Raw genomic sequence first — 26,784 nt, 5'->3', positions numbered from 1 at the left:
TGTCTCAAATTGAGAAACGAGTTCTTGCACAAAGACTTGGAGTCAATGCTAGAAAATTCAAAAAAGATCAACTGGACACAATTTTAGAGGACAAAATTCAGCATGTGAATCTGTCCGACATCAAACCAAAAGCTGTAAAAGCAAAAATTTCTATAAGGAAGCCACTTTTACAGCAAGTTAAGGACCTTGGTCACAAAAATTTCCAGCATCTCAATATTGAGAAATTGAAAGAACTCTTGACCAAGGAACCAATTAAACGTATTTTAAAATATGATGTTTTCAAACAAGCGAAGGAGCTTGACATCAATGTCAAAAGTTCCATGACTAAAAAATTCATCCAGGAGCTGATCAAACAACATACTGATTCAAGCTCCTTCGTGAAAGTTAACTCTGCTTTCAAGGGGTATGTTAACCATTTCAGGATGCAAGGTCTACCCAAAATTGGGATACAACCGTTCCTTGAGAAAGTTAAAACAGTTTTACAAGATAAAGTTAAAGTTGAAACTCAGCACAATAGTTTAAAAATCAACATTGTCCTGTATTTTTCGATGAAAAGAAAGACTGAAGTTCAAGAGTTTCAGCTACGATCTAGACATATCCTTGGCGTAGGTCAAGAACTTAATTATGACTCTCTCATCGAAGACATGCTTAAGGAACTGAAGAATCTTATCCAGAAAGGCTCTGGTTGGACATTTTTAGAAGTGACCAAGATTGAGCTGCACACTGTAAAATATCAACCACTTTCAGGATCTTCCTATATCCCTCTGCCCCAACAGATTCAAAGGAAAAAAGCGGTGATCAATGTACAAAATACTGATCAGCTTTGCTTCAGATACTCTGTTGAAGCTGCCTTGTTAAATATTCCAAAGCATACAGAATATGTGTCAAATTACAACCGGCCTGAATTTGATCACATGTTCAAAGACCTTGAGTATCCAGTTACTCTCAAAGATATTGACAAATTTGAGAAGAACAATCCTGGCCTTGGAGTCAATGTGTTTACATTTATTTCTAGACAGGTAGTCTTCAAAAAGGGTGAAGAAACAACCATTTTCCCCGCTAGAATCTCTGAAAGAGTTTTAGCAGAAGACAAGTACATCAATCTCCTACATTACAAAGAAGATGATACATCAGAAAATGAGAGCATGGAAGCTGTCAAAGACAATGCTAACTACCATTATGCATGGATCAAAAATTTCTCAAGGCTTGTATCTGCCTCACATTCAAAACACAATGGACAGGTCAAAGTATGCTTCAGATGCATGAAAGTTATTTCAGCATCAACGAGCGAACTCCTTGATAAAAGGTACCATGAACATCTTGATAACTGTGTACAGTTTGAATGTGTCAAAGTGAGTATGCCTTCAGATGGAAAGAACAACTTGCTATTCACTAACTTGAAAGCACAACAAAAACATCCAGTTGTGATCATCGCTGACTTTGAATGTTCACTAAAAAAAGTCAACCAAAATCTTAGTGAAAAAACAGTTCAAAACCAACAGCATATTCCAAACAGTTATGCGATCTATATCCAGTATGATCAGTCGCAAATAGCGAGGAAAAATAAGATGTTTACCTATATTCAGCAGGCAGAAGATGAAGACATTGGTGAACACTTTGCCAATACAGTAACTTCTATCTGTGAGCAGATTGGATCAAAAATTCTATTCAACCCTAAGCCAATGGATGCTTTGACTCAACAGCAGCAAACTACTTACAATTTTGCTAGAAACTGTTATCTCTGTGACAAAATGTTCACAGCACAAAATTTCAAAGTTCGTGATCACAATCATTTCACAGGTGAATACAGAGGAGCAGTGCATAGAAATTGTAATCTACTCTTCAATTCTCCAAAGTTCATACCTGTATACTTTCACAATTTGTCAGGCTATGATGCACATCTGTTTGTGAAAAATTTAAAAGGGAGACTGAATGTCATCGCCTCAAACTCTGAAAATTACATATCTTTCAGCAAGGTCTTACCTATCAATGATGACCAAATTGAAATAAGATTCCTTGACTCTTACAGGTTAATGCAGTCTTCACTAGCAAATCTAGCTAAGAATTTGCCTAATCAGCAAATGAAAAATTTAGCTACAAAATTTAATGGTGAACACTTTGACCTCGTAACAAGAAAAGGTGTCTATCCGTATGAATGGGTTGACTCACACGAAAAAATTTCAGAGTCAACAGTTACCATCCATTGAAGAATTTTATTCCACCTTTAACAGCACCAAAATTTCACAAGAGGAGTACCTACACGCCCAACATGTGTGGGATAGGTTCAACTGTCAAACCTTTGAAGACTACCACAAAATTTATCTTGAGACAGATGTTCTACTCCTAGCTGACATTATTGAAAACTTTAGACAGACCTGCATGAACATCTATAATTTAGACCCCGCATTCTTCTTCACATCACCAGGTCTGTCATGGCAAGCGATGCTTAAAATGACACAAGTTGAGATTGAGCTGCTCAAAGATGTGGACATGTACAACTTCTTCGAACTACGTATTCGTGGAGGAGTATGTCAAGCAAGTCACAGATATGGCAAAGCAAATAATCCACTCCTGAAAGACTATGATGAAAAACAGCCTACAAGCTATATTTCCTATGTTGATGCGAATAACTTGTACGGTGTCGCGATGGGTCAATATTTACCAGTGAGAAATTTCAAATGGATGAAGGACTTTTCCCAGTGGCAAGACATCCCATGCACATTAGAGGTTGATTTAGATTATCCAGACCATCTTCACAAGCTTCACAATGACTATCCTCTTGCTCCTGAGCACAAGAATGACAAGCTTATTCCTAACCTGCAAGACAAGAAAAATTATATTGTGCATCACAAGATCTTGAAGTTCTATTTGAGTCAAGGTCTCAAACTGACAAAGATCCACAGAGGTGTAAGTTACGAAGAGTCTAATTTCTTGAAAGAATATATAGACTTCAACACAGGCCAACGCGCAAATGCCAAAAATGACTTCGAAAAAGACTTCTTCAAATTGATGAACAATGCGATATTTGGCCAAACTATGGAGTCCGTCAGAAGTAGAAAAGACATTACCTTAGCCACAACTGCCAATCAGCTTCGAAAATTAGTCAATAGTAACAACTACAACTCGCACAAAATCTTCTGCAAAGATCTAGTCATGGTAGAACGACAAAAAGCAGAAGTCTATCTCAATAAGCCAATATTTATGGGACAGTCCATTTTAGACCTCTCTAAAGAGCATATGTATGACTTCCACTACAGTCATATGATGAAAAAGTATGGACACAAAGCACAACTGCTGTACACTGACACTGACTCACTAGTCTATAACATACAGACTGATGATATCTACAAAGACATGCAGAAAGATGAACACTTGTATGACTTCTCTAATTTTCCTAAAGATCATGAGTTGTTTTCAGATGACAATAAGAAAGTGATTGGCAAGTTCAAAGACGAAGAAGCTGGCAAGGTGATCGCTGAGTTCATAGCTTTGAGAGCTAAACTATATGCCTATACATGTGACAAAGACTGTGAAGTCAAAAAGTGTAAAGGGGTTAAGCGGCAGGTTGTGAAAAATGAAGTCACCTTCGAAGATTATAAGTCTGTGCTTTTGGGCAAGGTCCCAATCGAGAAAAGGATGAATGTCTTCAGAAGTCGAGATCACCAACTTTACACAGAGCAAGTCACCAAAGTAGCACTAGATGCAGCGGATGACAAGCGAATGGTCCAAGCTGATGGAATAAGTACATTGGCTCTAGGACATTATAAAAGTTGAAAAATAAAATGTTAAAATAAATGGACTTTCCAGAGTTTTTAAAATATAAGTCAGATGTACAATACCCTTTGGTCTATAAGAATAATTCTTTGACCAAGGATCCTTTTATCCATCAACAGATTACTGTGGATCACAATCAAAGTTTCAACTACGACACGATTGACATTTTTCCTGATAAATCACCTCCAAGAATATTTTCACAGTATGCACAAGTACAAGACTATTTAAAAAATGCAACCATGGATAACTGGGAAAACCAATTCAAATTTGCACTATGGTGTGCGACATCTGGCTGCGGTGTATCATGGCACAATCATGTTAACCTTGCTGACCCTTTAGTACAGAGCATTTTTAGATTCCACGTGTACTTCACCATCAGAAAGATATTACATCAGCTAAAAATACCTCTACCAGAAAATCCTGACTTTAATTCAAAGAAAAATCCTTATAGCACACAAGCCTATGAAAATTTAAAGCTTGAATTTGGCAGAGTTGACTTCAACTACTTTCACAAAGGTAAAATGCAAGCGCTTGACATCATCATGGACAATGGTAACTATTATTTGAATGATCCTAGCAAGTTCCCATTCAATGCAGACAAAAAAGGATATGTGTATGCTGATCATCGCAGGCTTTACATTGATACACTGTCTTTCATCTACTCAGATGACTGGACTAATTTCATCGCTTTAGATGGTCAAGGATTGACTAAAGCAGGCATGAGTAGAATCAATGAGTCCATTAGGACCTATGTGTATTGCATCCTAGGCGCACAAACTATGATCAGGCAAGATATTTTAGACTCCTTAGACACGCAAAAGCAATTTGGGATCTTGGTGGAAGATGCGATTCAAGGTCAAACGTTAGTTGACTCCATCAAAACATTTCAGTCAGCGAGTATATTAATTCACTCAAAACAAGCGTATGCATACGCTTTAGAAAAAGCAGGTACGCGACTAGATTTCGCCGTTGGTTTAGGATTACAACTTGTACCGAGTCATATGCGATTACATATTGGCACGATTGAAGGGTATAATAACTCTCTGTTAACCGCTACAGAAAATACAACTTTTGGCATCAACTCACATATCAATGTCAGAAAAAAGCGACAGGTGACACGAGCAAAACAAGTGGACACAGCGAACACAGCAAGCATGAGTAAAAAACCTATAGCGTCACTCAATGCGAGTGAAGCTAGCATTGTACACGCGAGCGAAGCGAGTCATCTACCATTTACAATAGGATTAATTACTGTAGGTCTTTTAGTTCAAACTATTCTCTAAAATAAATATGATGCAAGAAGAATATGCGAAGTACTACTATCCATCTGCTTTAAAATTTTATAGGATTATGAAGAAGAAAGACCCTAGCATAAAATTTAATGACATTGATGCATTTGTAAAGCAGCAAAAAAGTTATCAACTACATAAAAAGCAACCACAAAAGATCCAGGGGCACATTACAGCCTATCGTGAGAATGCACTATGGTTTATGGATCTTCTAGACATGTCAAATTACTCAAGGCAAAATAAAGGATATAAATGGTTACTTCTTGCTATTGATACATTTACTAGAAAAGCCTATGCTGAAGCTTTAAAAAATAAGACAAAATTTGAAGTGAAAAATGGCTTTGAAAAAATTTACACACTTGCGAGCCCAATCACACTTATTATTACAGACTCAGGCAATGAATTCCTGAATAGACCAGTACAAGACCTATTCAAAGAGTTAAACATCAAGCATGATACAGTGGACATAGGAGATCATCATGCGCTAGGACTTATTGACAGACTATCTAGAACCATTAAAGAGATGATATTCAAGGACTTTACTGAACGAAATTCAGTTAAATGGGTTGATCATTTGCAAGAGTACATTTCAGCGTACAATAGTAGACCGCATAGAGGAATTTTAAACTATGCTCCTAATGAAGCTGCGCATCATGAAAGTGAGTTGATTGAATTAAATGCTGAAAAGTCTATGCCAGTTGAATACAAATTTAAAATAGGTGAAAGTGTTAGAAAGAAGTTAAAGAGACCTATATTTACTAAAGGTTACAAACAAATATGGTCCAATAGAACTTACACTGTAAAAAATATTGAGGGGGTGCATGCAATATTGAATGACGATTCTAGAGTTAGACTTGATGCTTTGCAGCAAGTGACACAAGTGCTAGCTACAATTGATGAAGAATCAGAGGTTGATCGCGTTGAAAAAGAAGCTAAAATTGAGTCAACAATTAAACACAAAGAAGGCTTAGATCCTGAAAATATTATTGACTCACGGTTGAGAAGGTAGTAAGATATTTATAATGTAAAAACATATTATAAACATGTTACTCAATTTGCAACGAAGGAAGTTCTTTCATTTCTTTTGGTATATTTTTCCATCTTCTACGGGTTGTCATATAATCTAAATAGGTTCCAACGATAGCCCACCATGTTTCTAATTTGATAAAACTGTCATTCACTGATATCTCAAGTTGATCCACTTTAGTATTGACTTTAGACGCTGTTATAACGTCTGCACCCCACGGACTGTTTTTAACTTTGAGGATCTCTTCTTTAATCTCAACTAGTACTTTGTCAATCTCATAATCCCACAAATTAAATCTATCTTTAACTTTGAGAATGTCTGCATCAAACTTGTCTTGAATGTCTTGAATTTGACCATCATTTGAACCAAAGTTAGTATATAAATTATTCATTTATTTTAACATTTTATTTTTTATTCTATAATAAATGGACATGTCCTACGGCAAATACTTAGACCCTTATCGTACAGATAAAGAATCTAGAGGCTTAAAAGCCAAACGGAATGTTGAGGTCATCACGCATAACCCCAATTCTGTGAATCCGGGCGAGACACTTTATGTGAAGATTCCCAAGCTTGAGAAAGGACAAGTGATTGTTCCTGGAAGCATGAAGCTCACGTTTAAACTTTCTACCACCTCAAAAGCGAGCAATGCAGCCAATGCTACACCCGCTACATTTGTGGCCAATGTTGGTCGAAATATTGTGGACAGAATCACGACAAGTATGGGAGGTGAACACATGAGTGAAGTGAATAAAGCCTTCATCTACAACACTTTCAAAGACTTTTGGTTGACTGAGAAACAGCGAAAGAATCGAGTACAGCAAGGAATTGTGAAGGATCAGAGAAAAGATGGTATTAAAACAGTCTTTGAGGACCGTTACTGCATTCCTATTGAGTCAGAACTGTTTGATACACATGCACCCTTTTACCCAGCAGCTATTTTGGAGTCCATCGAGTATAACATCAAATTCAACGATGCAAAGTATGTGGTCGCTGGAACAGCATCCTCAAAGACATATGCTGTGACCGATATTCAGCTTGAATATGAAACGATCACCTCTGATGTTCTGACTCAAACCATTGAATCTTTTTATAACTCTGACATGAGATGGATGTATGAAGATGTACATCTTTTGAGGACAGAGTCAATTGGGAAGAATAAACGTATGAATATCAATGTAGATGTCAATCGCGCATCTACAAAGGGTATTCTGATATTTTTCCAGAAAAATTTCGCTGAGTATGACTCAGAAAATACGAGTTTTCAGAATCCAGACATCACCAATGTAACCATCACTTCAGAAGGGATCTCACACTGCATCTACAAATCTGGAATGAAGGCTTACCACCAGTTCGATGAAGTCAAACGGCTTTATATGCCAGAAGATCTTAAGCATACAGAGGACTGCATGATGGATGTTGAAAAATTCTATGACAAACACAAGTATGCTCTGTGGATTGATCTGAGAAGTACAGAGGACAACGATTTGCATGGATCAGGAACTGCCATGAGCAACATCAAACATGGTTTACAACTTGAGCTCACTAGAAGTACTGAGACAGAATATGACATGCTTGTCTATATTGTAGCAGATGGTCTAGTAGGACTTGAGAACAAGCGTGTGAGAGGCATTGTACGTTAAAATAAATGGAGACATTTCACTATTGTCACACCCCGTTCAATATGTTAGTGTGGCATGACTGACTGCGGCAAAACATATTTTGTTCTAGATCTTCTAGAAAAAGAGTTTCAGAAAAAATTCGACGACATCGTGATATTTTGTCCTACGATTGACATGAATAAAACTTATCAAGATAGACCATGGATCGCACAAGACAAAAATATACACATTTACCCATCTAAGTTAGTGTTGAGTGATTTAAATGCTTGCTTAGAAGATGCTGTTAATGTACTAAAAAGTCAAGACCATCAAACATTATTTATCGTTGATGACTGTGCTAATTTATGGGAGGCAAAGAATAAATGTACAAAATTGACTGAACTAGCTTTCTCTGGACGACATTTTGGTATTTCTGTATGGCTTTTAACCCAAAAATATAATGCAGTTGTCAAAGACTTCCGTGAAAATTGTAAACATATGGTCATCCATGCGTTGAATGATCAAAGCTCATTGGACCAAGTGTTTAAAGAAAATCGTTGTATCCCCAGTAGCGAAAAGGATGCAGTGCTTGCGCAGATTGATGCAGGTAAGCGACTTTTACTGCGCAGAAAGATTCCATTTGAGTACAAAATTTTATCATAAATAAATGACGAACGAAGAAGAAAATGAACAAGTTAAAGACATTACCACAGCTGAAGAAGAGCATAGTGAGTATGACATGCGAAGTGAATTACTCTCTCACTATCAATCAGGATTGCTGAGTAAATTAGGAATAAAAGCGAGCGAAGGAACAATTAAAAAAGCATCTAAAAAAAATATAGAAAAACTACATGGCGAATTTCAAATCAAATATAATACACAGATTGCTGACGATTTAGTGTCTAACTTACTATTCAGATATACGCAAGCTGTGAGAGTGGCATTCCCAAATTTAGACCAGAAAAAACTTCACAAAAAATTAAATGACAATATCATAGTAAACCACGAAATAAAGAAACAGCTGGGTCAGTACATGAATCCAACTCTTCTGGCAGCAGGCACAATTGTGGCAAATACAGCAGAAACTGCCATGGAAGCACCTGCGTCAACGAGTGTACCAGCGATCGAAGAGTGAATAATTTTATGGGGTGGGTTAGACCTTATAAAATTATGGCCAGTTCAACTGTTCAAATATAGCATACACCTTTTTCATTGAGTCAGTTAATGTTTTTGGCTGTTCAACCAAGGAGTAATGTTCAACTAATTTTTGTAGTATAAATTTATTGGAAAAGAAGTTCGTCCTACCTATTTCATTATACCTCTCATAAAACAATGCTTCGAGTCTTTTAAAATCTCCTTCAATCGTTCTACAGTCTTTTGATTTGAACAATAGTTCATCTTTATAGAGATCTTTAAATTTTGAAAATTTAGATGATACAAGCACATGAGTATCTTTCATACCATAGTCTAACCCTTGAATAAATCGACTTTTTTCAACTGCATTGCACCATAAAACTGGCTCATGATTGAGCGGATCGTATTAGTTGTCTATTGTGCCACAGTCCTCGCAAACTATTTCATGCTCTAGTATGGCATGATCGGTTGAATAACATTCTTTACATATCCAATGGTCGCAGTACAGGGACACATATCTGTTCGCTATTGTGAGCTCTTCGTGCAGAGAGATGGCGTCTGAAATTTCATCCATATACAGGTGTCTCATATATGGTTTTGCTGCCAGAGCAGCAACAACTTTGTCATAGATTTCATCAAATGTGTGAAATTTAACAACAGGTCCCATTTTTATTTAGAGTAGAATAATTTTTTATTAAATAGTCACTTTAAAAGTCACTTTAATAGTCACTTTAATAGTCGTCAATAGTCACTTTAATAGTCGCTAATATTATTTTATGTAAATAAATGACGAATGAAGAAGAAAATGAACAAGTTAAAGACATCACCACAGCTGAAGAAAAACCAAAGAACTCTAAGAGAGTTGAATGGGGCAAGAAATTGGGTCAGTTGAACAAAGGAAAGAAGAAGACTGTACAGCAGGACAATGTACAGGCTAGGAACTACTATCCTTATATTGTAGCAGGTAGTGTTGGATTAGCTGTATTTGTGCTGTATTATAGTTCACAATCACAACCAGCGAGCATAGCGAGCGTGGTGTCTCCACCTGTTACAAGAACTCAACCTGCTAAAACAAAGCTAGAAATATAATATTTTTTATTCTTATAATAAATGGACACTATTAATCCAAAACAGATCGGTAACACAATCTATCATGCTGCTGTTTTAGCAGGTTTAACCGTTGGCTATGGTATGGCCGCAAAGAAACTTCTGAAGTCAAACATTGGAGATCCTAGTAAACCAGACCTTATGGAAGCGTTGAAGCTTACGGGAGCAGTGACACTTGCTATTATTACGAAGGGCTATCTGGAAAAGCAAGGGCTGCCAAAGAACATCACTGGGTAAAATTTTTATAAAATAAAAAGAATATGGCTGGCATGATTTTAACAACCATTTTCGGGGCAGTAGCTAATGCGACTGCTTTCGTAGGAGGTAATGCCATGTTCCACGCATTTGATGCGCAGAATGCTGCAGAAGAGCGTAAAAGACACGACTTAGCGAGCGAAAAATTACAAAAACAGGCAGCGACGTGGTCGCACAATAGAATTAAGCATCTTGACTTCCTTGCAGAACAATGTCAGAAAAAACATCAAGCACAGTCAGACATGTTAGACATTAGAGACTCTATCCGACTGTATGACAGCATCCACCCTGAACCTACTTTGTCTCATTATTATAAACCTAGTCAGAGTCAGAAAAATTATGAACAGGCCTATATTGCTGCAAGTGTCATCGGATCTGCTGTGGTAACAAAATTTTTATAAAATAAATGGCTGAAGGTGATGAGGGATTTAAAAATGGCCAGGGCCATTGTGCTCACCTCATGTGGAGGAAAGATGGATAAAGAGCATGGTCTTGTGTCATGTAGTGTTAGGTTTGATGTAGGTCCAAGCAATTACAATTTCCCCAAAATGGCCAATTTACAGTACATTCGACCTCTGTGACCTTGAAAAGTAGGTCAAATCAAAGAAGACCCGGGTGACACATTGAATGGTTGTTAGAATTAGATGTACCTATGATATAAAATTGGTGCCAATCGGGCAAGTCATTACTAGGAATAATGGCATTTTGAAGAATTTAGGATTTGGCCCCCTCCCTGGAGGCCAAACGGCAAATCAGATCGCACCAAACTTCGGTACCTGAGATCACCTGACCAAGGGGTACATGTGTACTTAATTTGTGATCAATAGTCATTGCAGTTAAGAAACGTGCCATTGTTACGGCCTGACGGCGAATTTACACCATTTGACCTCTGTGACCTTGACAAGAAGGTCAAATTAAAAACCTGTGTCACATATACTGTATGGTGGTTAGATGTACCCATGATATCAAATTGGTGGCAATCGGGCAAGAAGTTAAGGAATAATCACATTTTTAAGGTTTTTGGATTTTTCCCCCTGGTGGTCAAGTGGTGAATCATATTGGACCAAACTTCGGTCCCTGAGATCACCTGACTAAGGGGTAAATGTGTACCAAATTTGGTATCAATAGTCATTGCAGTTTAGAAACGTGCCATCGTTACATCCTAACGGCCAATTTACACCATTTGACCTCTGTGACCTTGAAAAGGAGGTCAAATCAAAAACCAGGAGGATATATGATGCACCTTTGCTAGAAGTACCTACCATATTTTTTTCAAAATTTCCCGACTACTATTGAGGGAGATATTGCATATTTTCACTTTTAACGTTTGGCCCCCTGGTGGCCAAACCATGAAACGAACAGTTACGAAACGTGCCCTGCTAACGGACGACGGACGACGACGACGACGACGACGACGACGACGACGACGACGACGGACGCCACGGTATGGGATAAGCTCACCTCTGCTAAAAGGTGAGCTAAAAATGAAGCATATGAACCAGATGCAGATGGTGATTGGGATAATTTTCAAGTAGCACCACAATACCAGGAAGATATCTTAGCTCAACGAGGAGAGAATAATGATAATCTCAGAGGCGAATTGGAAGGAGATCAGCAAGGTGCCCAAAAAGAAGAAATTAGAGCGCGTACTGAAGAAGAAAACAAAAAAGAAGAGCAAGGTATCATAGATCGACGAAAAGTAGTTAAAAGTTATGCTGATATAGCCAAGTTGAAAGGACCTGATGGAAATCCGCCAAATCCTATAAGATCTCCGTTAATGAGGGCTGAAGCGGTCATTGATGCAAAAGATGAGTTTTTAGATAAGTCTTTGAAAAAATGGGGGAAAAAATTAAAGAACATGGAATCTTTGAATAACCTACGTCTCAGACTATATTTTGATGAGAAAGGGGAGGTATATTATAATAATTTTTATTCAGAAGACATTAAGCTATCAATGGAAAATGGAGAGCCTTATAGTTTAAATTCTATAAAGGGAAGTAAATCAGGACTACTTGCATTTTTAAGAGATATTAAACTAGAGGAAACAGAAGGACTTGATAAAGTGAAGGAAACAACAGGACTTGAAAATATTGAAAAAAACCCTGGAGATGGAGCAGGTTCTAGTGCACAATATCCTGTGGATGCTAATGCTATTGTGAAAAATGAAGTCACCAATTGTGAACAAGAGGACAATCGTGAACAAGAGACCAATCGTGAACAAGAGACCAATCGTGAACAAGAGACCAATATTGATACAGGTGAAACAAAGTTTGTTGAAGTTGTTCTTGAGACAGATATATCCAATGTCCAAGATCATATTTTAAATGAAGCAGACAAACCCCTGAAAACAAATAATTCTAAATTAGATGATGCTATTGAATACATCAGACGTAAGTTACGTGGCATTAGGGAAAAATATAGACTGATACGTAAGAGAATAATGGATAAAATAAACAGATTGGAGCAAAGCGATGATATCGAAATGAGGGAGCCATTAATTAAGAAAGAGTACCAAGTTTTGTACAAGGCTAATGAAGAAGAAGTTGAAATTGTTAAACAACTCAAACAAGACACTAGGAATATAGCTGAACGGACAGCTTATAAATTTAAAGATACAGCCAATGATCCAAGCAGATCCTTAGGAGACAGACTCGATGCCCTGTTCAAATTGAAGGGGTTTAAACTTGGTACCATTGTCACCGCAGTTATTATAGCGTTGTCTGCCATTGGTGGAACTATAGGCTCTTTAGTAAAACCAAGTGCTCCTTCAAAATCAGTTAAACCTGATACACCGGGAGGATCTGGTAGACCTAGTAAACCTATAGGACCTAGCATTCCTTCTAAGCCAGGAATTCCTAGTAAAATTACTCAGGGTCTGATAAAATTTAAAAATTGGCTGCTTTCCTTAGGTTCTAAAGCTCTAGCAGTACTTCCAGGAATTCTAGGGGCCATTGTGTCTACTATCTTGAAAGCAGCTGCTAGTGTTGTAGGATTTTTAGCAGAACATTTGATCATCGCAGTGGCGGTCACTATTCTTGTCATTGTTCAAGTATTGTCATCCAATATAGGGGGGATTAGAAAATGAAATGGCCAGGGCCATTGTGCTCACCTCATGGAGGAAAGATGGATAAAGAGCATGGTATTGTGTCATGTAGTGTTAGGTTTGATGTAGGTCCAAGCAATTACAATTTCCCCAAAATGGCCAATTTACAGTACATTCGACCTCTGTGACCTTGAAAAGTAGGTCAAATCAAAGAAGACCCGGGTGACACATTGAATGGTTGTTAGAATTAGATGTACCTATGATATAAAATTGGTGCCGATCGGGCAAGTCATTACTAGGAATAATGGTATTTTGAAGAATTTAGGATTTGGCCCCCTCCCTGGAGGCCAAACGGCAAATCAGATTGCACCAAACTTCGGTACCTGAGATCACCTGACCAAGGGGTACATGTGTACTTAATTTGTGATCAATAGTCATTGCAGTAAAGAAACGTGCCATAGTTACGGCCTGACGGCGAATTTACGCCATTTGACCTCTGTGACCTTGACAAGAAGGTCAAATTAAAAACCTGTGTGACATATACTGTATGGTGGTTAGATGTACCCATGATATCAAATTGGTGGCAATCGGGCAAGAAGTTAAGGAATAATCACATTTTTAAGGTTTTTGGATTTTGCCCCCTGGTGGTCAAGTGGTGAATCATATTGGACCAAACTTCGGTCCCTGAGATCACCTTACTAAGGGGTAAATGTGTACCAAATTTGGTATCAATAGTCATTGCAGTTTAGAAACGTGCCATCGTTACATCCCAACGGCCAATTTACACCATTTGACCTCTGTGACCTTGAAAAGGAGGTCAAATCAAAAACCCGGAGGAAATATGATGCACCTTTGCTAGAAGTACCTACCATATTTTTTTCAAAATTTCCCGACTACTATTAAGGGAGATATTGCATATTTTCACTTTTAACGTTTGGCCCCCTGGTGGCCAAACCATGAAACGAATCGGACCGAAACATGGTCTCCAAGGTGTCATTACATAAGGGTACATGTGTCCCAAGTTTCAACTCAATAGCTCTAACAGTTACGAAACGTGCCCTGCTAACGGACGACGGACGACGACGGACGACGACGACGACGACGACGACGACGACGGACGACGGACGCCACGGTATGGGATAAGCTCACCTCTGCTAAGAGGTGAGCTAAAAAGCAAATAAAATTTATTCTAAAATAAATGAACATTAGGTTCCATGACACATTACGATGTCTACTCCCAGGGAGTATTCAACCGTATGAAACCGTACAGGTTGAAAAGGCTATTATTCCTATGACTTACTATAATTTTTCAAGGAAACTGAAGAACCACTTTCTACGGTATGCTACTGTGGTCAATAAGGAATATACAGCACAGGAGTTGATTACTATTCCTGATGGATTTTATACACCAGCGACCTACAATAAAGCAGTAAAGGAAGCGCTGAGTGAAAAAGGGCATGCTGATAAATTTGACCTAACTTATGTACCCAGTGACGGTAAAATAAAAATTAAAGTTAAGCCACCGTTTGGTGTGATTCTCCATAAAGAACTAGGTGAGATATTGGGGATGAGAATATCAGAGAATATCTTCATAAGCTCAGAAATTACTGGTAATAAACCTTGTAAATTTTCACCACATCATGAGTACAGAGTTTCATGTAGTATCGTCGATACGAGGAAAAATATAGTAAATGGAAGGCGCAGTGATCTTATTACTTCATTTGTCCCCAAAGGTAAATATTATGGAGATATGGATGAATATACCTCCCTGCAAAAAGTAAAGATCGCACAGCATGACCATACTAGTATTGAACTTCAGGTCAAAGATCAGAATGGTGAGGCTATTGAATTTTTAACTCCAGTTTCAATTGATTTACGGTTAGAATAAATGGATGATGTCGATGGTGTGGAAGAATTTAGACTTGAAAAAATTAAAGATAAAATTACAGAATTAGAGGTGAACATTGGGGAAAGAAAAAAACTGTCAAAAAAATATAAAAAAGCTAGTCAAATCTTGCATGGTTGTGAAATTGGTATGTATATCACCAGTGTCACAGTGGCATCAATTGGTGCGGCGACAGTGATTGGAAATGTAGTCAGCATACCAATTTCCGCCATTTGTACAGTGTTAGGCTTGGTTGGAAAAATTGTAGTTCCTCAGTTGAGGAAAAAAGAGAAAAAACATTTAGATATTTTGATCAAGAAAAAAGCATGCTTGATAAATGTCAATAATTTACTTTCCAGAGTCAGTGACAATGGAACTATTACTGCGAGCGAATTTGAGCTTATCATTACATCTTAGAAAAATATTATTTTATGTAAATAAAGGGCAGGTATGATCTTAGACAAGTGGGTGAAAGGTGTTGTACGTTAGTGTTAAAATAAATGGACATGTCCTACGGTAAATACATAGATCCTGACTTTAATTCAAATAAATGGAAACTATTATTGAAGAAGAGCACAGCGAGTATGACATGCGAAGTGAAGAAAGTACAAACTTTCTTCATATCTAAAAAATAAATGGGCGAAATTTTACAGTAAAATTTCGCCCATTAAATGATAAATTTAGCTTCTAACTTGAAGCAGGGCTTATCGCATCCAAAGTATCCGAAATGACATGACTTTCATCCGAGATAATCAGTTTGGGCTATTTTAGCAAGTCAGACAAGAGTAGTGTGGATGTAAATTTATAGGCTTAAGGGCTTATAAAATTATTCCACCAAGTCAAAACCGTAGTAATTCCTACCATTTACTGACTCTTTCAGACCTGTGGATCGTATATACTTATGAGCAGGTGTGAGTTGTCGCTTAATGATACTCGTAGGCCACACGGTGACAATGTCACCTTTCGAATCTTCCAACGTGAGTAACATTGACTCACCTACTGTAGTTTTGAAGGAGTTCGAAGCGTTGATTTTGTACCAAATGTTCAATGGGAGATCTTTCCATTTTAGATAATTTGTCGAACGTGTGATACGTTGTTCAAGTTGTTCGTTTGAGAGGAAGAGCATCATTTATATTATACACAATAATATTTTTTGATTAGATATACGTTTGGAAAGGGTATTCCCCTTTTTTAAGTTTCGGTTTTGTAGAAGTTGTGTACTTTTGTGCCTTTTGTAGAAATGTGTTGACCACGGTTCGTTCTCCAGATTTGGAGACCGAGTTTAACTGAGATTTGACTGGTGTAAAAAATTAGACTGGAATTTTAACTGGAGGTCGTTCTCCAAAATTGGAGAACGGGTTGACCAGAATTTCACTGAGTTTGAGAAAGCTAGAGCGTTTTGTAAAATAATTTAATTTGACCACGTTTTGACCAGGTGTTCGTTATCCAGATTTGGAGAACGGGTTTAACTGAGATTTGACTGAGTGAACAAGAGGCCCAAGGGCCTGGCGCTCAGCTGAGTTAATATCATTAATATCTTCCCGGTGTTTAGTTCATTATGCATGAAAATGGCATGCTCCATGGTATTTGATATCCTTTTGCGTTCACTACGGTACCAATGTTTTTGGTTGACATAATTATGCCACTGTTCATTCCTCAATCCTGACCATAATTCGGGTGAAATCATCGTATGAAAATATTTACCGAAACATGAAGTTTATGCCATGAATGAGGATACTCATTGTCATAGCCTCGTTTACAAGTACGAAGTATTTTCCCGCGAATATTCAAAACTGCTTAGCTCCTTGCCTGTTTGCCAGTTAAATAACATGTGACTATACACAAAATAGAAAACTTTGATGGAAATTGTGAATCATTTTTTATCTATCAGGGGAAACAAGCTGATGATGATCAAATTAATCATTCATGAGAAATCGTTTTGTTTCTGAAGCTTGCATGACGAAGTTAATGCTAAACCTTTTCGTGTGCTCTACTGCGCCACCGTAGTTTTCTATTTAGACCAGCGATGACGTCATTTCTGGTGATTCCCTACGTTGTCCAATGAGCGCTTTTTAAAATGTGCCATTTGGTATTGTACAGTATGCAATGTATTTTTTCAGCGCTGCCAGTTGCCGAACAGAATGCCGTAGCTCCCTCAATTTCCAATCAATTTTTATGGGAGTGACATTATTGTATTGCTTAGAATGTCTACTTTTTACTCATGAAAGAATCGTAGACTAAAACTTAATAGGCGAACAGAATCATGCCGATTCACTGCACATACTGTGGGAATTCTCCACTTCAAAATACATCGGCGATGTCATCGCGAACAGAGCATGCACTTCCGATATCGTTTTCACAGAAATGTGGACAAATTTTCAAGAACTAATTTCTGAAAGTAGTCCCTAAAGACCTTATGACTACCACTGAAACGAACTGGTGATAATATCGCCTACCAGACTACTTTTTAAGCAGAAAATTGGGTACTTGATCGAGTGTCATTGAGCTCCAAGCGTAAACAACATGCCGCCATTTTGTCTCCGCTTCGGTATTTCGTACGCCGCTTATAATGCACCTTCTCAATTAAAACCAACATAATAAGGCCTTACATCGTTGATTGAATAGGAACACCACACAAAACACAATAAAGTGGGGGTACAATCGATTACGAAGCTGAAGTGAACAGTGATTTATTCCTGGAGCTACTGCTTTTGTTGTGTAGCTGCCATGTTTTGAGAACTGGCAAATAGGAGACTTCATTGATGGCTGACGTCATCGGGCGGGAATTTGAATCGGCAGAAATATTTAAAAGGCAGGTAGCGCCCTCTCCTGTTAAAATTTTGAACTTTTTCTCAATAAAATAGATTTTCAAGAATTTTATCTTAATATTAGAGCATATTTCGACTAATTCTGCTGCTCCTAGGCCGATATAGGCCAGTTTCCTTCATGCACTCTCGCTCGCAGGAAGTAGGTCGAATGGCGACAAATTTTGTTTTGAAAGTAGAGTTTGACCAGAAGTATCCAGAAATGCAAAATTGAAGTCTCTAGGTCTTACGGTTACAAAATGTGCACCATGGGTTTAACGGATGGACGGATGGATGGATGGATGGATGGACAGACGGACGCCACTGAACAACTTATTTGACAAGCTCGGCTGACTTAGTCAGCTGAGCTAAAAAGTGTTGACTGATGTTTGACCAGGTGTTCGTTCTCCAGATTTAGAGAACGGGTTTAACTGATGTTTGACTGGAATAATTGAACAGCGAGCGAAGCGAGCGGTTGACTGAGATTTGACTGGAATAATTGAACAGCGAGCGAAGCGAGCGGTTGACTGAGATTTGACTGGAGGAAAAATTAATGAAAATTTATCAAAATGAGAGAAGTTGTGTGACGTAATGACTGGAATTTGACTGAGTTTTGTTTGACTAGGATTTAACTGGAAAAGGGTGAGAAAATTCGTGAAACGTGTTGACTGAGATTTGACTGAAAGGGATGTCAGTCAAATGTAGGTTGGGTTAGAACTCTCACTTTTCCCCTACTCACCTTCATTCTAAAGTCGATGGGATCTTTCCCAATGTCATTGTCCGACCACCACAGAAAACGGAGATAATCTTGATCTGTAGGTGTGACCTTGAATTGGTGGAACATTTTCTCAATGTCACACATAAAGGCGACTTTCTCTTGTCGGAAACGGCACAGAACCCCTATCAGTGGATTCATCAAGTCTGGCCCAGTCAACAGGTGATCATTTAGCGAGGTGTTGTTATACTTAGCACTGCAGTCAAAGACTACACGGATCTTACCTGGCTTTTTGGGATGGTACACCCCATGGTGTGGAATGTACCACACCGTCCCTTTAATTATCTCTGCCTAAGGGACTGGTTCTGCGTCGCCTCGTTTGATGATTTCTTCCAGGAAGGCTTTATAGTCGCTAAAATACTGATCATCATTTTGGAATCTTCGCTTTAGGCTGGAGATGCGCCTTTCGGCCATCCTTAATGGCATTGTGATGTACCCGTCTTCATTCTGATAAACACCGTCATCCAGGATTTCCTTGAATCTCAGATCGTCTTGAGACATCGTGGTCTGGCTAGTCTCTCCTGCGCTAAAATCTGTTTCTAGGACCTTCAGGACATCTGTGGGTCTGACTATATCATCTTTTACCGTGGTCTTTAGGGAGTAGTTGACTTCATCCCTTGTTTCACCTTTATCTTGAACTGCTCTCAAATCTTCTGGAATAGTCCTCTTTATGACCTGATGTGTCGCACCTATAGCATCACCGTAGTTGACCTCTGATGAGCAGCCGACGATGCTCCATCCAAGGGCCGTCTGCACTGCAAATGGTTCCCTATCATTCCCAGTCACACACTTGAGTGGCGGCAGGGCTCGTGGGCAGTTATATCCTATCAGGAGCCCAACGTCACAATCTTGTAATGAAGGAATTTTGTTGGAGATTGGCTTGAGGTGATCCCATGGCCATCTACTGATCTTGTCTCCGGTCGGTATGTGTGATTCTTCCATGGGGATGAATTCACGAGAAAATGTGGTCGGCAGGGGGATCTTCTCTCCTCCGCTGAAGGCACGGACCATCAAATTGTTGTACCTGTTACCTGATATGCGCTGAAATCTGGCTGTCATGGTCGACAGCCGTAAATGGGTCAGGACCGACTTTGCCCCCAACCTGTCACCTGTGTGGTTAAGAATAAACGTAGTATCCGACTGCGTATCTAGCAGGGCGTAAACTAATATCTCCCTTTCCGGCGTTTCCTTGCTTGACACCCAGACAGGTACCACCATAGCACTGCCTGTGGGTTCATCTCTTCTGCTTATTTGGCCTGTTGCCTTAGAGTCTGCCTTTGCTGTGCGTTCAGTCATTGCCACATTCTCTGTCCTTTTGTCAACGTCTTTTTTGTTCTTCCAGTCACCATGCTTGACTTCTTGTGGTCTGGCGGACTGACTCGGGGCCTTGGGTGCTGGAGTCTTCGCAGGTTTTGGAGCAGTTTCCTTTCGATCCTCATGTTAACATGTTGGGTGATTGCCATCACAACGCTTACATTTGCTTCTGTTTTTGCACTCCCTTGAAATATGACCTTGACCCAGGCATCCAAAACACATTCTGTTCCCCTGTATAAATGAGGTCTTCTCATCCTTCGCTTTTCGGCTGAAGGATCGGCAGTCATGCATAATATGGTTAGGCTTTTTACAAAATTGACATGGAAGACTGATGTTTTCCCTTGTGCCCATGGCCAGAACATTGGCTCCTGGGTACCTCTTCTTGCTTCCTGCTTTGTCCCCTTCTCTCTCTTTATCATGGACTTGAGTCTTCAGGGAGCCGATTGACACGACTGGATCACAGGCTATCTCAGCCTCCACAGCCATGAAACTTGCAAATTCAGCAAAGGTGGGGTAGCAACCCTTTTCTTTCTTTGAAGTGGCGACACGTCTCCCCCATCTATTGATTATCCAATCGGGCAATCTCTGCAATATTTTTTGGTTTTCCCTGTGATCATTTAGGATCTTTAAATCGCCTGTGGTTTCCATCGCCACGAGACACTGTTGCAGAAAATCTGATAGGTCTCTTAAACATTTACCGTCCTTACCAGTTATCTTCGGCCATTGCATTGTTACGAAAGGCCTCAGCTACAATAAAAGGATTGCCATAATGCTCTTGTCGGACCTTCTTGGCCTTTTCAAATGCGGTTGGGCCCTGCAGCAAGAAGTAACCACTAACAGCTGCCTTAGCTGGTCCACCCAAGTATTTCTTTAGATAATGGATTCTCTCTTGTGTTGGAATTCCCCAGCTGTCAATCAAAGTGTTGAAAGAAGCGAGCCGGTCTGGATAGGTGAGGGGGTCTCCGGTAAAGATGGCTGGCTCAGGGGCCGGAAGCCTACTTAATGTAACTAATTTGAACAAAGCCTCAGTTAGGTGTTCTATGTCGCTTCTGGGGCGGAACTCAGCTACTGTTGGATCCAGTACGGCAGGTGCTACATTTTCAGTGTACCTTGGATATGTGTCCTGGTGAGGGTGGTTGGTTGGTGTGACCTTTCCTGTACCAAGCAAGGTCGGTCCCTGGTGGGGAGTTGTGCTGGTACAGCTTTCTCGGCATGCATCAAATTAGGACCTAGGCGGGGCAAGTAAGGACTTGGCGTTGTCTCCTCCCATTGTGGCATCCTATTCGGGTACATCGGTGTTAGGATTGGCATCTGGGTATCTAAACGTTCTATCTCTGCAAAAATCCTCATCTTGGCTGTTTCTATCTCCAATTCCTTTGCCCTCTGTCTATGTTGTATCTCTCTCTGCTTCCCACGAAGAATCATGTCAAACTCTGCTCTGCACTTGGTCTCTTCAAGCTTTAATTTCTCTAACTCATCTTCTACCAGTGCATCCCGTTTCTGAGCAATGAGTTCGGCTTCCAGGGTTGCCTTTCTGACAGCCGTTTCTCTCTTAACGGACGCCATGGATGAGACTCTAGATCTCGTCGAGAAAATCGACGGTTATGAAATTGTGGAGTCAACCTCCTCTCTATCGTCAAGTCGTTGTGCACGAATGAATATTTGACTTGTTGTTGCGTTTAACTGATCTACAGCCTTCACTAGCTCGGGGTCAGCTTCAGCTGAAAGACTCCGAATTTTACCATACAAATCAATCAATTGGGAATTTCTTTCCCTTATATTCTCTATTGCCCCTCTGACAAGAGCTGTCGTATTGTTTACACGCATGCTTTCTAAAATGTTTGCTCCTTGAGCAGCACTGTCGTAGAATTCTTTCCAGAATTTCATAATACAATTTGTCCTTGTGGTTCCTACCTCATCATCCTTACTTCAACTCTGACCTAGTTCTAGACCTACACGTTCAGCACCTTGCTGGCTGGACGCTTCAGCTTGTGACCTGGCCAATGCCTCTGCGGTATCCATCTTGTACCACGTTTATTTTTAGCTTACACTTACAACCAAACAAACAGCAAATCAAACAAATGCAAATGCTGAAATACTACCCCTGAACTAAGACGGCAAACCAAGCCACCAATATCGCCATAACCAAAGTAAACACTAATTTACTTAGACTCTAAGTTAAGGGCTCATGGTGATTCCACTATCGCTACTGAATGACAAGGCATTAGTCCTACTGACAACAAATGCAAAATGAATCAACGAATGAATGGCAACTGTGGCAATAGCTCTGAACAGAACACGGTCAAAAGTAGAAAAACCCAAGCTGAGTTCATGCTGAGGACAAAACAGTCTCCGGAACGCTCAAACTTACGCATGTAAAAACAGGACATACTCTTACCAGAGCAGGTCCAACTCAGTCATGACAACAGATGCTGAAATGAGACGCATGCAATCAGAATGACTAATGCCAAGAACTGGTAAACCTTAGCTGACCTGAAACCTGTGTCAGTGATCTCTCTAAAGTAAACAATAACATACGACCAGAATACACACAGTCTCAACACAACACTATAGCATCAGTTCGATGGTTCATCACAGTTTCTGTTTATCCCAGAGTCAGCTGACAATATCCAAGTGGTGTCCCGCAAATGTTACAAGAATTATTGTTCCAAGATAGTTAAGTTTTTACTGACAAACACAGTGACGTCTGTGTCCTATCATCTTCTCCCGACTCCTGGTTCTGTAGACAGATCCAACTCCCTCATGCTGCTATCGATAGAAGCCGTAACTTGGGCGTTTTCCACTCTGGTGTGCAGTCTAGTAAAGCCGGAAGTTTGAAATGGATTGTTGAGTTTAGCACACGTGTGGATTTGACGAACGTAAGCATAATCGTATCACGATATATAATATGTGCACTGTACTGGTTTGAAAGTATCCTCCTCCTATATTACGCCATTGAGGTTTACTGTTACCTCCGGTACCGTCAAATAAATAAGCTTTTGGCAAAGTACTAACATCACTTAATGGTTAGAATGATAAGATCTTTATTGTACACATGTAGCGAAGGAAAGTTCCATTGACAGGTGCGGATATAGATGACGAATGCGATAACTTATGTGATGACGTTAAACTGAAAGAAGAAAGTGTAAGACCTAATAAACCTAATCTTAGAAACATGAAGATGACTACGAACTTAGCTTTTACTTATGATTATACAGTGGAACCTCCCTTAGCGGACACCTCTCTATTAGGGACAACCTCTCTGTTAAGGACACTGGTTTTGGTCCCAAATAGGTTGTTTCCATTCAATTTGACCTCTCTAATAAGGACACCTCTCTATTAAGGACAGCACTAGTCAGTCCCAAGGGTGTCCTTAATAGAGAGGTTATGCTGTACTTAGAAATTCTAATACGATCTTATCACAGAAAGAATGACGAGATAAAACTATAGTTACCTCATTGCTAGGCTAACGGTATCCTAGAGGAAATGATTCATAGTTGTATACTTTGTAAGAACGAATTCGAAGAGGAGGAATGAATTACATCTTGACTATCTTGACTTCACAAAGTCTTTGGTAAAAAGAGGCGGATTCAAGTAGTCCAAAAGACACAAACTAATTATATATTCCTACTCAATACTACATGTGCAAATAATAAAGGCCTATAACTTTGGCACCCAGACGTATATATGAGTCATATCCAATTCCATGCGTTGCATCAAAGCATCTGAAAGAGACTGAATATGACCAAACTTGGTAATGTCCATGCCAAAGGAAGCAAATAAGCATAAGGTTCCGGGACTATATATCCCCAGAATATACATGAAACTCAGCTGTAAATTGGTTAAATAAAATAGGCCGAGTCAGCATCAGGCCATCCCAGGGCAAGATGCTCCAAATATAATAAATAAGGTGACTTAAGGTCACAGTTCTATTCTGAGCTATAGCCGCAGTTACAGAATGAAAACATTGTCAAAACATACAATAAAACCTCTGACTGAGAACAGCTGATTTTCTACCGCTAAGTTAATTGAAAAGTACCGGGATGCACATTGGAACTAAAATGAAATGTCCTGCTGACGGACGGACCGACGCACATACGGGCAACGGACAAGACGTGACGACATAAGCTCACTCATGTGAGCTTAAAATATGTTATAGATTCTTTATTACAGCGAGATGTCAAATTGTTATAGAAGGGCGATTAACTAATATATATATATATCACTAAAAAATTATAAGAATCACGGAAAAATAAGACAGCTACCGGTTTCAAACTCGGGTCGCTGGCTTGACAGGCCAGTGTCTTTACCATTAGACCACCAGGATTCCTAGAAATGTTGGGGCGATCTTGCATCTATATCTCAGGTGCCGGGCTTATAGATGGCCAGCTATTCATGCGAAAAAACATACAATCTCAGGATGTTCATAAAAAAAACAAATGAAAAACAAATTTTTCGCTGAAAATATGGATTGGAGACACAGATGAGACATGCACATACAAAAAATTTGGAGATTCCATCCAACGGTTGAGGGGGTGGTAGACATAAAGATACTTTTACCAGTTCTACTCTAGGTTTAATATATAGATATTACAAATACATACATGTATGTTCGTTTTGGATTATCAATATTAGATATTAGGTTGAATGTAACCAGCATTCATGTACTTGGAACAATGAACAACACTGGCTTTGTAAGGTATCTTTGCTTTATTTTCTCTCAATCGAATGCGCTAATATTCAGAAGAAAATTGCACCTTGAATATAAGCGCAGTGTGCTGTAATACACATAAATACGGTAAATATTGTATTGTACGCGCCGGTCACCGATCCAAAGGTTGACCGCGCTCAACGTTGCGTAACTTCCACTCTGGGGCCAACGCGCCAACCACTGGGCCATAAAGGAATTCCCTCATGGCCGGCGGGTTAAACCGTGCCATATACCTGGGGGTACTATACAAATTTCATCCTGGTTTTTTGTTCAGTAGCAGAGTTCCAGTGGCAGAGTACATTTCTGGTTAGATAATTTACATAGGTCACATGCCCTTTCGTAGAATAGCCACCGAAAGTTAAGCGAGCAAGTGACAGCTGGCCATGCCTCTTGTCATCCACATTAGCATATCGCTATGGCAAACATGATGATCGTCGTGGTGGCCTGAGATGTACGCAATTTATTTTTCGGCAAATAGTCGATGAATTTCTTTGAAAATTGAGAGAATGAATGAAAGCGACGTGACATGGTCCACGTGCTCGCCAATGTGCCGATCCGCTTTCCTTCTGCTGAAGATTCATAAAACAAGTAGCTGTCTGACTTTGCGTGGAAATTGCAGTGGGTGCTCCTCAATAAGCAGAAATCATCTCAGCAATAGTTTACCTTCCCACCACTGGAGCTTGGGAGTATGGTATATCGTGGTGATCATCGGCGGGGTGCAACTCAGATAATGGATGAGCAAATCCTCCTGCATCATCAGTTGTTCGACAATAGCTGACGTTCAGACTACAATTGATTTCACAGTGAAAACTTTAGAAATACGCCAAAAATCTGATTTTGGAGGTGGATCCACTTCTGCCCATAATTGAATCACCTCTGATCATCACATATATCAACTATCCCTGAAAGTATCAGTGTGATTTGTGCTTCAGTTCTTGAGTTATCCTATTGAAACCACAGATTGGATACGGAGAGAGAGATACAGAGAAAACCAAGGAAGACCGCCATTTTGGTATTGGCGGTAAAGATTGACCCTTTTAACTCTGGTGTATCAATTACCTCAACGTATTTTTATTCTAATTGTTGGGCAGTGTCTAGCCATTATTGCCCAGTCCCAAGGCAGACTCAGTAATGTAATGCATGAAACTGCATGAGATAGACTTGACTCGAATAATTTTCACCACTTAAAGAGTCTAGAGCGTCCGCAAGGTCAATATGGAAGGTGACTGCAACAGTAACAGAGGCAGCGAGCAGTGAACGGACGCCCAGTAATTCCAGAGCTCCCCAGGAAAATAACTGGACTATATGGGGAGCAATCTCAGAGATTATAGTTTAACTTAATGTACATGTATGGTTCTTCCTGTACTTAAATTATAAGTGTCAACTAGCAACTAGTTTTCGACACAGTTCAGAACACTTACTCGATGGGGAACCAGTCTTGGCATAATGTTTTCACCTCATCTATATCATTAGGGTTGAGAAACCTTAGCTGCACCTCAGGCTGTAGGCTAAAAGACACTGTCTGACTCATGGGGCTGGTTGCTTGGTACTCTGCATCATCATCCTGAAAAATTAAAAAGTAATTAACAAATGCATTGAAGTTATATCATTTTTCGTAGCTATTTTTACGCACTGTAATAAAATTCACACAAACTACTGTAACATGAATATTGGTATATGAAGCACATCAGGGAAATTTTTTACTTAAAGCAGTATTTTGTGTTTAACCCACTCTTATTTCAATCACACCATAACAAACTCAACTAGAGCAATGTCGATGGCAAAACCATTGCAAACCTCCCAGCTTTTTATAGGTAGGAACATTGAGAAGGACAATTTGATGATGGGTGTGTAATTGTGAGTGTGATGGTGAAGGCGTTTAATGTAAAGATTAATGTTCAGAGACTTCAGCTTTTAAAGTTAATAAAATGATGGTAGTAAAGGAAGCAATGCGGTAATGTGCAATGATAACAGGAGGCCCTAAGGGCCTGACGCTCAGCTGAAATAAATTGGCCAATGAACACCAGTCAGAACAATATATAGTCAACTTTGACCTCTTAGTCTT

The 26,784-nt window shown here is 39.4% G+C and overlaps 1 protein-coding gene across 1 annotated transcript in view; it reads right to left on the bottom strand.

Moving 5' to 3' along the window:
• Positions 1-26,784, bottom strand: part of LOC135488719 (N-alpha-acetyltransferase 60-like) — a 133,377-nt gene that overhangs the window by 82,556 nt on the left and 24,037 nt on the right. The window contains exon 2 of the mRNA XM_064773443.1: positions 26,141-26,283. Coding sequence (XP_064629513.1) covers positions 26,141-26,250 — 110 coding nt within the window. The 5' untranslated portion in view covers positions 26,251-26,283. The remainder of the gene's footprint in view (positions 1-26,140; positions 26,284-26,784) is intronic.

Source organism: Lineus longissimus, chromosome 1 (genome assembly GCF_910592395.1).
Source record: "Lineus longissimus chromosome 1, tnLinLong1.2, whole genome shotgun sequence".
Lineage (NCBI taxonomy): Eukaryota > Metazoa > Nemertea > Pilidiophora > Heteronemertea > Lineidae > Lineus > Lineus longissimus.
The sequence above is the reverse complement of the archived record's forward strand: the minus strand, read 5'-3'. Positions and strand labels throughout refer to the sequence as shown.